At 44.3% G+C, this 15,022-nt stretch overlaps 1 protein-coding gene across 1 annotated transcript in view; it reads right to left on the reverse strand.

The window, feature by feature from the left end:
* Nucleotides 1-574: 574 nt before the first annotated feature.
* The window catches only part of GLB1 (galactosidase beta 1), a 94,974-nt gene continuing 80,526 nt past the window's right edge, over nt 575-15,022 (reverse strand). Inside the window, exon 16 of the mRNA XM_038759822.1 lies at nt 575-2,089. Within this exon, the coding sequence (XP_038615750.1) occupies nt 1,826-2,089 (264 nt within the window). The 3' untranslated portion in view covers nt 575-1,825. The remainder of the gene's footprint in view (nt 2,090-15,022) is intronic.

The following is a 15,022-nucleotide window of genomic DNA, read 5'->3' on the forward strand; positions in this document are numbered from 1 at the left end:
ATGATGATGATGATGACCTAATTCCAAACGATTTGGGCAGAACCAACTTGGTAGCAGCAAGGCTTTGTCAGCACCCAAAAGGCAATTAGTGGGAGTTCAGGGTGAGTTAAGATTTCAGTGTAATGATGTAAATCTAAGGAAGCTTTGCAGTTAAGCCCACATTTCCTGGCTTGCCAGGTTTTTGCTTTTTAAATCGCACTTGTAGAGTGCTTACTACGTGCCAAGTATTACTTACAAGTACTAGGCGCTGCGGTGGATACAAAATTATCAGCGGGGGGGACAGTCCCTGTCCCACATGGGGCTCACAGTGTAACTAGGAGGGAGTGGGATTTAATCCCCACTTACAGATGAGAAAGCTGGCACAGAGAAGTTAAGTGACTTTGCCCAGGGTCACACATCAGACAAGTGGCAGAGAACCCAAGTCCATTGACTCCCAGGCTGATGCTCTTTCCACTAAACCACACTGCTTCAGACTGTTGTTTTTTTAAACCAACCGTTCCCGTACTCACCAGGCTGTAGAAATGATACATTCAAGGCAAGTTTGCATTGAGAGTAGAAAGAAATGCCACATAACTAAGGCCTGTATTTTCAACTTTTATTAAAAATAATTGATTTTTCCCCACCACATGATTTCTCTTCAAACCCGGGACTCAGCAGGAAAAGTCGATCTAAGGGTACTGAAGACTTGCATAATCCTGCCACTATTTTTTCCCCTTTTCCTCTCTATAGTAGAGGATGCCACTCTTCCCACTTCCTGAAGATCAAAAAAAATGGTGGCACTTTTGAGTTTTCTAGCCTGCTCTTTGGGGCCTTCAGACAGTCAGCCCTAAAATTGTGGAGATTATTGGGGCAGCACTGTTAATGTTTGCCCAGCGGTGACTATACTATTAAGCCCTAAAGCCCTTGAACTCTAGTAGACATAGATTTCAGGGGTGTTTTCGGAAAATTCACAGAATTCACTATTTAATTTTTTCCATGGACTCAGAGACATTAAGTACAGTTTTCCTTCCACCATTATCCAAAAGGGGTCCTTTGAAACCAGAGGATAACAAAGGAGCTGACTCCAAGCTCTTCCCCTCAAGAGTAGATGTGCCATCAAAAGTTGAAATTCCACTTCCGGCTTAAACGTTGACTGGGATTTTTAAAATGTGTTCAGAACTGCATGCCACGTGGCAGAATTTTAGAAAATTTTCACTGGATAATTAGCTCCTAAACTTGGGGATGCCGAAGGGAGAAAGCAACCTTGCTATCAACTTAGTAGGTAAGTTAACCTACATTTTCACAGGGTCACTTGGGGTGTCCTCGATGATACTTCGCATTTTGAGCTGGGCAAGGAGAAACACAGGCTTGGCTACCAAACATTAAGGTTTCAAAGAGAGATATCAGTTTCAAGAAAAAAGGGTCTGGGTTTCATATCTAGGAAAAAACATTCGATCCCTGATCATGAACGCACGGTCCAATTTCACCCAAAGGGAACAGAAGACAAAATGGCTTTTTATTTTCATTAATTTCTCCCTAGAGTTAAAAATCAAAACACACCTCAGCTCAAAACCTCTGGGTGTGTGCCTCACTGATTTTTATCATTGCCACCAACCACTTACTGAGCGCCCACAGAGGGAGAGGCAACCGTTTAGAAGTTTATGGAGTTCAGGGGTAGTTCCTGTGCTCAAGGAACATATATAACCCAATGTAGATTTATAAAGAGACAGAACTAGGAGAATTTGAGGATCCGATTTTCCCTAGTCTCCAGATCATAAATTGGGAGGGAAACAAGGGACCCCTGAGGTTCCAAAATAAAAACAGATGCTCTAATTGGATGCAGTCATCACAAATGGTCCTGCCACGATCCTCTACTAAACACCCTCTCCTGATGACTCTTATAGGCGAGGGTTGCGTTGAGAAGCGGCGTATCCACAAATTCCACGGCGCACTTCTCCAAGGCAGCACACGGAGCCCGCTCCAATTCCAGCACCGTGATGTTGTTTGGGGCCGACGTCACCAGGATGTTTCTCGGGACGAACAACGTCACCTGGGGACCTCGGGCCGGCCAGTAGCGGCCGAGGTTGAAGCCGTTGATCCAAACTTGGCCCTGCAAAACACGAAGCGCACAGCTCGAGAATGGTAAACACCTCTGAGGGGGAGATAGTTTTGTGGCGATAAAAACTCAAGCTTGATCATTGTCTCGATCTTCCTCCTGAAGACACAACTGCACATCCTTTTGGTGCCCAGAGCCCAGCCTGCCTGAAGAGGAAAATACCACATGAAGGAGAGAGTCCCAATCGAGTGTTCAGGTTAAGACCTCAGCCGCACATTGTAATCTTGATCGGAGGCATCCTGCTACAAAAACAGCCCACCCATTCAGTTTCTCTCTTGGATGCGATAAGATGAACTTGGAAAGATGCCCCAAGACTCTGAGAAACACAACTTTCACAGCCCTTTCTCCCCCACCTCGTTCACCTCAGCTTCAGAGAGAGAGAGAGAGGGTTGGGGGGAAAGATAATCCAGTCACTAGGACCTTCTGGAAAGAGCTTAAGACTGGGAGGCAGGAGATTTAATAATAATAATAATTATGGTACTCATTAAGCGCTTACTTTGTGCCAAGCACTATTCTAAGTGCTGGGGTAGATACAAGTTAATCAGGTTGGACACAGTACCTGTCCCACAAGGAGCTCACACTCTTAACCCCCATTTTACAGATGAGGTAACGGAGGCCCAGAGAAGTGAAGTGACTTGCCCAAAGTCACAGAGCAGACAAGTGGAAGAGCTTGGATTAGAACCCAGGCCCTTCTGATGCCCAGGCCCATGCTGCATCTACTAGGCCACGTTTAATCCTGTTTCTGCCACTTGCCCACCGTGTGATCTTGGGCAAGTCACTTCCCCTCTCTGTCTCAGTTGCCCATCTGCAAATAAATAAATAAAAATTTATTTTATTTTGTTAGTATGTGTGGTTTTGTTCTCTGTCTCCCCCTTTTAGACTGTGAGCCCACTGTTGGGTAGGGACTATATATGTTGTCAACTTGTACTTCCCAAGTGCTTAGTACAGTGCTCTGCACACAGTAAGTGCTCAATAAATATGATTGATTGATTGATCTGCAAAATGGGGATTAAATACCTGTTCTCTCCTCTCCCTCAAACTTCAAGCCCCATGTGGAACAGGGACGGTTTCTGATCCTACTACTGTAGCAACTCCAGCGCTGAGCACAATGCTCGGCACATAGCGAGCACTTAAATTCCACATTTTTTTTTATAATAATAATAATAATGATGGCATTTGTTAAGTGCTTACTACGTGCAAAGTACTGTTCTAAGCGCTGGGGGGGATACAAGGTGATCACGTTGTCTCACGAGGGGCTCACAGTCTTCATCCCCATTTTACAGATGAGGCTCACAGAAGTTAGGTGACTTGCCCATGGTCACACAGCAGACATGAGGGGGAGCCGGGATTAGAACCCATGACTTCTGACTCTCAAGCCCATGGCCTTTCCACTGAGCCACGCTGCTTCTCACTCTGCTTATGGTATTTGTTAAGCGCTTACTATGTTTCAAACACTGCTCTAAGCACTGAGATAGACAAAGGTGAGTTAGGTTGGACACAGTCCCTGTCCCGCATGGGGCTCACAGTCTAAGTAGGAGGGAGAACAGGAGAACTGAGGCACAGAGAAGTTAAATGATTTGCTCAAGGTCACCCAGCACACAAGTGGCGGAGTCAGGATTAGAATCCAGGTCCTTCTGACTCGCAGGTCTGTGCTCTTTCCACTCGGCCACACTGCTATTCATCTTAGGGACACTGAGTTAGATTTTCTAACTTGGTGAATTTTGCTTCTCACTCCTTCTCCTTAGCACATACTGGGCCCTAACATGTTACTCCCCTCCTCAATTCAGTGCCACATCTGTTCCATCTGAAACCTTCTGTTCCCCTGGCAACCCACCCCCCAGATTCATTCATTCAATCGTATTTATTGAGCGCTTACTGTGTGCAGAGCACTGTACTAAGTGCTTGGAAAGTACAAATCATCAACATATAGAGACGGTCCCTACCCAACACCGGACTCGCAGTCTAGAAGTAATCAGTGGCATTTCTACAGCGCTTACTGTGTGCAGAGCACTGTAGTAAAATTTTAGGCTGAAATTTTAGAGAAGCAGCGTGGCTCAGTGGAAAGAGCCCGGGCTTGGGAGTCAGAGGTCATGGGTTCTAATCCCGGCTCCACCGCTTGTCAGCTGTGTGACTTTGGGCAAGTCACAACTTCTCTGGGCCTCAGTTCCCTCATGTGTAAAATGGGGAATAAGACTGGGAGCCCCACGTGGGACAACCTGATCATCTTGTATCCTCCCCAGTGCTCAGAATAGTGCTTTGCACATAGTAAGTGCTTAACAAATGCCATTATTATTATTATTAATACTAAGCTCTCGGGAGAGGACAGTAGAAGAGAATTGGCAAACAGATATCCTGCCCACAATGAGCTGAGGAAAACAGCAAACAGCAGGAAAACAGCACCTGTATATATGTTTGTACAGATTTATTACTCTATTTATTTTACTTGTACATATTTACTATTCTATTCTATTTTATTTTGCTAATGATGTGCATCTAGCTTTAATTCTATTTATTCTGATGACTTGACACCTGTCCACATGTTTTGTTTTGTTGTCTGTCTTCTAGACTGTGAGCCCGTTGTTGGGTAGGGACCGTCTCTATATGTTGCCAACTTGTACTTCCCTAGTGCTTGGCACAGTGCTCTGCACACAGTAAGCGCTCAGTAAATACAATGGATTGAAATGGCAGGGCCAGGTTTAGAACCCAGGCCTCCTGACTACAGCTCCATGCCCTTTTCACTAGACCACGCTGCTTCTCAACACTTTGGGAAGAGCAATAAGTCTTGCAAACTATCGGAGGCCTTTCTACTGCATTTTTTTTTACTATGGTATTTTTAAAACATTCACTATGTGCCAAGCACTGTTCTAAGCACCAGGATAGGTACCTCATAATCAGGGAAAGCCGAGAAGCAGTGTGTTCTAATCCTGGCTCTTGTCTGCCGTGTGACCTTGGGCAAGTTGCCTCACTTCTCTGGGTCTCAGTTCCCTCATCTGTAAAATGGGGATTGAGACTGTGAGCCTCACGTACGACATGGACTGTGTCCAATCTGACTACTCTGTAATTACTCCAGCGCTTACAACAGTGCTTGGCACAAAGCACTTAAAGACCATAAAACCTGTATATATGTACATATGTTTGTACATATTTATTACTCTATTTATTTTACTTGTACATATTTATTCTATTTATTTTATTTTGTTAATATGTTTTGTTTTCGTCTTTATATGTTGCCAACTTGTACTTCCCAAGCGCTTAGTACAGCGCTCTGCATACAGTAAGCGCTCAATGAATATGACTGATTGATTGATTGACAGAGAAAACCAGAAAAACGAAGGGAAATGATCTTATCAGGCTGATTTGGAGGCTGAAATTTTTGCCAGCAATGCTTCTGGCTTTCCCCAACAAAGAGTTGAATGGTTTATGGACAGTGGGAATGGAACTTTAAAGAGGAAACAAACTAAATTAATGCAAATCCCTTCCAAATAGTATAGGAATGAGTAACCCGCATTTACATGACAATCATTCGTGAGAAGGCGTTGGGTGTAGTCATTTAGAAAATGGAGGGCAATTCCACAGTTTGACACTGAGAAGCAGTTCAGTTTTTTACAGCAGGACATGTTAGCTTCATCCAAGTTGAAAAGGCTCTCACGAAGTCACTCCCTCTCTAAAAAGCTATCCCTGGTGTGTGCACATTTGGGGGACTGCAGTGCTATAAAAGCAGATGAACACTGGAATTTCTTCATCAAATAAAATGTTCAGTATTGGGCTTAAGCCACTGCTACACAGTGAACACTTGTTTATGAAATGATTGCAAAAAAAAGTCTTCATCTGATTCTAGTTTGACACAATAGCCACAATTTCTCTTTTCTCAACCCCAAGGAGCAGATAAGATTATTTTCCTATAGCATATTTCCTCAGCATCCCCTGAGGATAGTACATTCAAGCAAACTGTTCGCTGTGGAGATAGTATTTTGATGTTTTTTGTTGCTTGTAATAATAATAACAATAATTGTGGCATTTATTAATCACTTACTATGTGTCAGGCACTGTACTAAGGCAGATACTTGATAACCAGGTTGGATACAGTCCCTGTCCTACCTAAGGCTCACAGTCTCAATCCCCATTTTAAAGATGAGTTAACTGAGGCACACAGAAGTCAAGTGTCTTGCCCAAGGTCATGAAGCAGAAAGTGGCGGAGTCAGGATTAGAACCCAGGTCCTTCTGATTCCCAGGCCTGTGCTCTAGCCACCAGGCCATGCTGCTTCTCAGCTTTCCCTGCTGTAATACTCTAGACAGGCCTCAGAGTTTGCAAGATGTATTGCTCTTCCAAAGAATTGAGAGGCAACACTTGTGAAAAAGTGTCTGAGTGGCTTTGCCAACTTGTACTTCCCAAGCGCTTAGTATAGTGCTCTGCAAACAGTAAGCGCTCAATAAATACAATTGATTGATTGATTGATTTGATGAGTGAAACCCCCACCCCCATTAAGGCTGAGTTTCTGACTACACCCTTCCCCTCATTTTCTGTGAGAGGATAATAGGATGAGGGAGTCACCAGAATCTTGATAGAACAACCTCAAGGCATCAGGGAATCAGAAATGATTTATATATGTATATATATGTTTTTTTATATATATATATATATCAGATATATATATATATATATATATATATATATATATATATATATATCTGTTTAGTGCTTACAATGTGTCAAGCAGCGTGGCTCAGTGGGAAAGAGCCCGGGCTTTAGAGTCAGAGGTCATGGGTTCAAATCCCGGCTCCACCACTTGTCAGCTGTGTGACTTTGGGCAAGTCACTTCACTTCTCTGGGCCTCAGTTCCCTCATCTGGAAAATGGGGATGAAGACTGTGAGCCCCACGTGGGACAACCTCATCACCTTGTATCCCCCCCAGCGCTTAGAACAGTGCTTTGCACATAGTAAGCGCTTAATAAATGCCATCATCATCATCATCATCAAGCACTGTTCTTCGTTGGACACAGTCCCGATCCCATATGGGGCTCAAAGTCAATCCCCATTTTACAACTGAGGGAACTAGGGCACAGGGAAGTGAAGTGACTTGTCCAAGGTCACACAGCAGACGAGGAGTGGAGCCGAGAACAGATCCTCTGACTCCCAGAGGAGCCTGTGCTCTTTGTACCAGACCGCTCTGCTGAAAAAGATGATTCAACCCAATTCCTCTGGGCCGCTCCGTGTTTAAACACAGAGTGAAATTAACACTCGCCCACTCACCCGACACAAGGGACGATTAGCCACGATGAGTGAAAAATTCGGTAGTCGGTTTCAGCTGCTGCATTTTTCAGCTCCACAGGCATTATCACCCTGCTACAGTGAGAGGGTGCATGTATCAAGAAAATGCACAGGAAAAAGTCTGTGTTTTCATGTCTCTGGGGAGGTGTGGGATGCTGGATTTCGGCTAGAAGTACGAGTTTGCGAAGACTGCAGTTAGCTGGGATACTGAGGCGGGGGGAGGTGATATCTTTGAGGGGTGCAAGTCTGTAAACGAGCAGGCTTGAAGATTCTGCAGCCTCACCACAAAGATCATCCTCAAGAAGCAGTGTGGCCTAATGGAAAGACCGGGCCTGGGAGCCGGAGGACTTGGGTTCTAAACCTGGCCCTGCCTGCTGTGAGACCTTGGGAAAATCACTTCACCTCTCAGTTTCCTCAGCTGCACAAAGCGGATTTAGTACCTGTTCCCCTTCATATTTAGACTGTGAGCCCCATGTGGGACAGGGACTGCCTCCTGCCTGATAAACCTGAATCTCCCCCAGAGCTTATTACAGTGTCTGACACATAGTAAGAGCTTAACGAATGCCATTAAAAAAAGAAACAAATACTCTGAATTGCACACAATTTTAGCACTCTCCTGCCCCTTGTGAACCTGTTGTTGGGTAGGGATTGTCTCTGTCGGCGAATCGTACTTTCCAAGCGCTTAATACAGTGCACTGCACACAGTAAGTGCTCAATAAATACAATTGAATGAATGAATGAGTCAGAAGGACCTGGGTTCTAAACCTTTGCACATAGTAAATGCTTAATAAATGCCATCATCATTATTATTATTATTAAACCTAACCCGCCACTTGTCTGTTGTGAGACCCTGGGTAAGTCACTTTACTTCCCAGTGCCTCAGTTACCTCACCAGTAAAATGGGAATTAAGACTGTGAGTCTCACATGGGACATGACTGTGTCCAACCTGATTAGCTTCTATCTACCTCGGAGCTTAGTACGGTGTCTTGGACATAGTAAGCGTTTAAGAAATATCATATTTTTTAAAAAAGTCAAAGCCCATGAACACCAAGCTATGTGGAGGATGTAACTGTGAATATATAATAATAATAATGATGGCTTTTGTTAAGCACTTACTGTGTGCCAAGCACTGTTCTAAGCTCTGGGGGGGGACACAAGGTAATAAGGTTATCCCACAAGGGGCTCACAGTCTTAATTTCTATTTTACAGAATATATTTGGGTTACTCTCCATAGGAGTCACAAACAAGGAAAATGGAGGATTTGGGCATGGGGGGGAAGGATGGAGAAGAGAGGGGGAGAGGAGGAAGCATACAAAGGCCCAGTCTCACACCCCTCAGAAGGCCAAATTTGGGGTGCTATTCCACTCACTGCAGAGGTGCATGATTGGGCGTGAGGAATACAGGTTAGCCCTCTCTCTGCCAGGTTTGTGAGTGTGGTCGTCACTATTAGGCAAGGCATTGGGGAAAGCTTTTACATGAGTCAACATCACAAAGGAAGAAACTCACAGGTAGACACAAAAGTAGGTGACAGAGTGACAGCCCCTAATCTTTTGAGGGTGTCAACTGGTGACACAGCAGTAACATCCCTAGAGAAGCAGTGTGGCTCAGTGGAAAAAGCACGGGCTTTGGAGTCAGAGGTCATGGGTTCAAATCCCATCAGCTGAGTGACTTTGGGCAAATCACTTAACTTCTCTGGGCCTCAGATACCTCATCTGTAAAATGGGGATTAAGACTGCGAGCCCCCCATGGGACAACCTGATCACCTTTTAACCTCCCCAGTGCTTAGAGCAGCACTTTGCACATACTAAGTGCTCAATAAATGCCACCATTATTATTATTATTATCCCTCTGACCTTTGCACTAATAATTGTTTGTATGCTACTTGTAAAGCACTTACTATATGCCAGGCACTGTACTAAGCACTGGGATAGATTCAAGTTAATCGGGTTGGACAGCCCCTGCACAGTCTTAATCCCCATGAGGTAACGGAGGCTGGAATAAGAAGCAGCGGCAGTGCCAGAAAAGGCAGGAATTGGTAATAGGAAGATGTCTCGCTCAGGGTCCTAAGGCAGGTTTCCTATTTGGTGGCTGCTACAGGTCTCTGCTCAGGCTAAGGAGCGTCAGTGGTTACCTGGGGCTTGTGGAAAGTGACAGGCTTAGCATGACTCATGAGGTACGGGGTTTATCACGGTTAGTGAGAGAACTCAAGTTTAACCAGGAGATCACAGGCTTAATCTTCATTTTTACAGAAAGTTTGATTTGTATTAATGTTCAAATTTGTGTTGGTACTGAGAACTGGTCCATGGGTCTGAAAACCAACTTGACCTACTTTTGACTCGTTAAAAGGCAGAAGTAGGTTGGGCTTTTAGAATCAGCATAGCCTAGGGGAAAGAGCAAGGGCCTGGTTTCTAATTCTGGCTCCGCCACTTGTCTGCTGTGGGGCCTTGGGCAAGGAACTTCACTTCTCTGCGTCTCAGATCTCTCATCTGCAAAATGGGGATTCAATACCTGTTCTCCCCCCTATTCAGATTGTGATCCCAATGTGAATCTACCCCAGCACTTAGTATAGTGCTTGGCATATAATAAGTGCTTTAAAAAAATACCACAATTATTATCATGGCAAATTCAGAGATAAATGAGATCTTGCTACTCAATATTTTGAAGCTTCAAAATGCAAAACCTTTTACCACTCTTTATGACTCTTTCAAACTGAGAATAATAATTCCCATTCAAAGTCCCCAAATCCCTAGTACACTGGGTAAATTTTGTATACCACCCTTTATGACTCTTTCAAACTGAGAATAATAATTCCCATTCAATCAACCAAAGTCCCCAAATCCCTAGTACACTGGATAAATTTTGTATACCACTCTTTATGACTCTTTCAAACTGGGAATAATAATTCCCATTCAATCAACTAAAGTCCCAAAATCCCTAGTATACTGGGTATATTTTGTAGGGTGGAAAAATTATTTTTCAAAAGAAGTGCATCAATTCTTATTTACTGCAAAGCTGACCATATTATACTGTGTTAAGACAGTGCATTGGGAAATAACCCTAAGCTTTAGTTTTCCTCTCTGACCAATAGAGGAGGGGGTGAAGGAGGGATTTGATGACCAAGTGGTCATCTACATCCCCAAAACAGAACAGAAGCAGCAGCATGGACTAACGGATTGGACCTGGGCATCAGGAGGACCTGAGTTCTAATCCCAGCTCCACTACTTGTCTGCTGCATGACCCTAGGCAAGACACTTAACTTCCCTGGGCCTCATTTACCTTATCTGTAAAATGGGGATTAAGATTGTGAGCCCGAGGTGGGACAGGGTCTGTGTCCCACCAGATGAACCTGTATCTACCCCAGAGCTAAATACAGCCTGTGAGCCCGTTGTTGGGTAGGGATTGTCTCTATTTGTTACCGAATTGTACTTTCCAAGAGCTTAGTACAGTGCTCTGCACACAGTAAGAGCTCAATAAATACGATAATGAATACCATAAAAAAAAGGCAGGAGCTACACTGAGTGACTTAGAAGTTCAAGAATTTAAAGTAAGCAAGAGCAGCTGGAAGTGGATGTAAACTAGGCTGACTGACACCATAGTTACATGTTTCTAAAACTGCCTAAGATGGCCTTCAGAAATCCAAGATTGCCAACTTGTACTTCCCAAGCGCTTAGTACAGTGCCCTGCACACAGTAAGCGCTCAATACATATGATTGAATGAATGAATGAATGAGTGTGAAGCCTACACAGGTCAGCTGAGTCCTGAGTTCCCCCTTAATGCGGAAACATTGTTTCCTCAGTTCTACGATTTCTTCAACGTCAAAGCGGAAAAAAAAAATGAACAAGTTAAAAAGAAACTATTTGTCTTTTTTTGCAAGCCACAAAGAGAAATCATATAGCATTTATGAGCTATTGAAAAATGATCATAATTCACCCACTCTACCCTTCTCTTTTTTCCAACCTAAAAAGCGGAAGATAGTTACCTATTTTCAGTTTGGGGAACAAAGAAGCAGTATGGCCTAGTGGAAAGAGCACAGCCCTGGGAGTCAGAGGACCTTGGTTCTAATCCTGGCTCCGCCTCATTCCTCACAGCTTGGGCAAATCACTTAATTTCTTCATGCCTCAGTTCCCTCATCTGCAAAATGGGGACTCAATACCTGTTCTCCCTCCTACTTAGACTGTGAACTTCACGGGGACCTGATGATCTTGTATCTACTCCAGCACTTAGTACAGTGCTAGGCATATAGTAAGTGCTTAACAAATCCTACAAGTTCTGTTAATAGAAATACTTTACTGCATTTGACTTTCCTTAGTTGCTGTTTTTATTTTGTGGATTTTGAAGTTGACCTTAATGTCTTTTTTCATGTTTCATTGCTCCCTATGTGTCTGTCTACATTCTTCCCCAACCTACTATGTTCATAGATTCCAAGTCCTTCCAGGGACAGGATCCATGTCTAATTCCCACCTGGATAATAGTAAGCACATAGTGGCTATAGTAAGTGCACCGTGGCTCAGTGGAAAGAGCACAGGCTTGGGGGCCAGAGGCTGTGGGTTCTAATCCTGGCTCTGCCACTTAGCTGTGTGACTTTGGGCAAGTCACTTTACTTCTCTGGGCCTCAGTTCTCTCATCTGTAAAATGGGGATGAAGACTATGAGCCCCACATGGGACAACCTGATTATTTTGTATTCCCCCCAGCGCTTAGAACAGTGCTCGGCACATAGTAAGCACTAACAAATACCGTCATCATAATCATCCTTCCCACACAAAGTGCTATTATTATTACTGTATGGGCAGTAAGAGAAGACAATGGGAAATAGAATGAACCTGGGAGTAAGAGGACCTGGTTTCTAAACCCAGCTCTGCCACTTGTCAGCTGTGTGACCTGGGACAAGTCACTTCTCTGTGCCTCAATTTCCTTCTCTGCGCCTCAATTTCCTTCTCTGCAAATTGGGTAATTAAAACCAACTCCCTCCTACTTAGAGTGTGAGCTCCTTGAGTACAACCTGCCAGTTAGTCACTTGTATTTACTGAGCGCTTATTGTGCACAGAGCACCATACTAGGTGCTTGGGAGAGTACAATATAACAATAAACAGACATATTCCCTGCTCATAACGAGCTTACAGTCTAGAGGGAGAGGCAGACATTAATATAAATAAATAAGTTACGGATATGCACATGAGTGCTGTGGGGCTGGGAAGGGGGGACGGATAAAGGGAGGAAATCAGGGTGACACAGAAGGGAGTGGGAGAAGAGGAAAGGAAGGCTTAGTCAGAGAAGGCCTCTTGGAGGAGATGTGCCTTCAAGAAGGCTTTGAAGGGGAGGAGAGTGATTGTCTGTCAGATATGAGGAGGGAGGGTCTTCCAGGCCAGAGGCAGGATGTGGGCGAGAGGTATGCGGTGAGATAGATGAGATCGAGGTACAGTGATAAGGTTGAGGAGCAACTAGAGGAGCTAAGTGTGCAGCCTGGGTTGAGTTAGGAGAGTAGCGAGGTGAGGTAAGAGGGGCAAGGTGATTGAGTGCTTTAAAGCCAGTGGTGAGGAGTTTCTGTTTGATGCAGAAGAGGATGGGCAACCACTGGAGGTTCTTGAAGAGCGGGGAAACATGCCCTGAACGTTTTTGTAGAAAAGTGATCCGGGCAGCAGAGTGAAGTATGGACTGGAGTGGGGAGAGACATACAGCTGGGAGGTCAGCAAGGAAGCTGAAATAGTAATCAGGGAGGGACAGAATAACGTGGTAGCAGTTTGGATGGAGAGGAAAGGGCAGATTTTAACAATGTTGTGGAGGTCAAACAGACCTGTTTTAGTGATGGATTGAATATGTGGGTTAAATGAGAGATATTATCCTGATTATCTCATAGCCACCACAGCACTTAGAATCAATGGTATTCATTGAGTGCAATTTGCAGAGCACTACACTAAGCACTTGGGAGAGTACAACAGAATTAGCAGACACATTCTCTGCCCTTAGGCTTAGAGTCTAGACAGAATTGGCAGCCTAGAACTGTGCTTGATACATAATAGGCTCTTTCCAAGTACCATTATTATTATCACTAGTTCCTTTAAGCAGTGACATTCTGGTTCAGCCAGCCCAGTATTCTATCTCTGTGAGAAAAAGCAGAATGCTTGGGGGAAACAATGTTGATAGCCGCCTCCTTTACTTCCACACTCAGGTTATGAATGCACCATCGTGGCCTAGGGAATAGAGCACAGGCTTGAGAGTCAGAAGGACCTGGGTTCTAATCTTTGGCTCCGCCACTCGTCTGCTGTGTGAACTTGGACAAGTCGCTTCACTTCTCTGGGCCTCAGTTCCCTCCTCTGTAAAATGGGGATGAAGACTGTGAGCCCCATGTGCGACAGGGACTATGTCCAACCCAATGTGCTCGTATTCTCCCCAAGGCTTAGTATAGTGCCTGGCACATAGTAAGCACTTAACAAAAAGCATAATTATTATTATTAACTTTGCTCAAGTAACCACCATGAATATCTTAGCCATGAGTTCATGCAAACCCGATATACATCCTGGGATATCTTCAGCCTGAACTATTTCCCAGGCTAATGAACACCAGATGTTTTACCATCTCCTGTGTGAAGAAGTGAAAAGCAACATAGTCTAGTGGATAGAGCACAAACCCAGCTCCATCACTCATTTGCTGCGTGACCTGGGGCAGGGCACTTCACTTCTCTGGGCCTCAGTTACCTTGTCTGTAAAATAGGGATTAAGACCGTCAGCCCCATGTGGGACATGGACTGTGTCCAACGCCAGCACTAGTACAGTGTAAGCACATAGTGAGGGCTTACCAAATACCATAAAATAAAGCACTTCCTTTAGTTGGTTTAGAATTGGCCAGCTTTGAGTTTCCCCTCATACTCTTGTGGGATTTGGTGAGCAATTCTGTGATTGCCTTGTCTCCATGCTTTCTAATCCTGTCTGCTCTCTGATTTCATCTTTCCAGATGCAAGCATCCTAATATTTTTAGCTTTTGTCCCCCAGTCGCATTGGCTGCCCTTCCCTGCATTTTCTCCTGCTTGCGATTTTCCACACAGCACCCGTCTTCTACCTACTTCACACCAGGATATCTATTCCAGGATGTCTCTCCTCCTTAACCTCCCTGTTCTCCCCTCTGCCCAGCTTCCATTCACAGATATGGGGAGGGAGTCTCTGTATCCACCCATTCAATCATATTTACTGAGCACTTACTGTGCACAAGCACTGTACTAAGTACACTACAACAACAGACACATTCCCTTAATAAATACCATCATCATTATTATTATTATTATTATTCCCTGCCCACAGCAAGCTCACAGACTAGAAGGGGAGACAGACATTAATATTTGTAAATACGACAAAGACTGATTAATGTCTGTCTCCCCTTCTAGTCTGTGAGCTCCTTGTGTAATATGTGTAAATATGACAAAGACTGAAAGAAGAGGAAAAATGACAGGTGACACTTTGCAAACCCGATATGAGGAGAACAGGAATAATCTTTTGGAAGGGTAGAAGAGACTTCCTGATTTCTAACCAGGATGACCGAACATTCTTCCAGACACTAGAACTCCAGTTAGGGTTTCAACATAGCCTAATTCAGGGTGTCTGATCACCACAGGATTAACATCACTTCCCAAAGCGGGCCACATGCGGGACACCACAGCTATTCC

The sequence above is a fragment of the Tachyglossus aculeatus genome, chromosome 2 (assembly GCF_015852505.1).
Source record: "Tachyglossus aculeatus isolate mTacAcu1 chromosome 2, mTacAcu1.pri, whole genome shotgun sequence".
Lineage (NCBI taxonomy): Eukaryota > Metazoa > Chordata > Mammalia > Monotremata > Tachyglossidae > Tachyglossus > Tachyglossus aculeatus.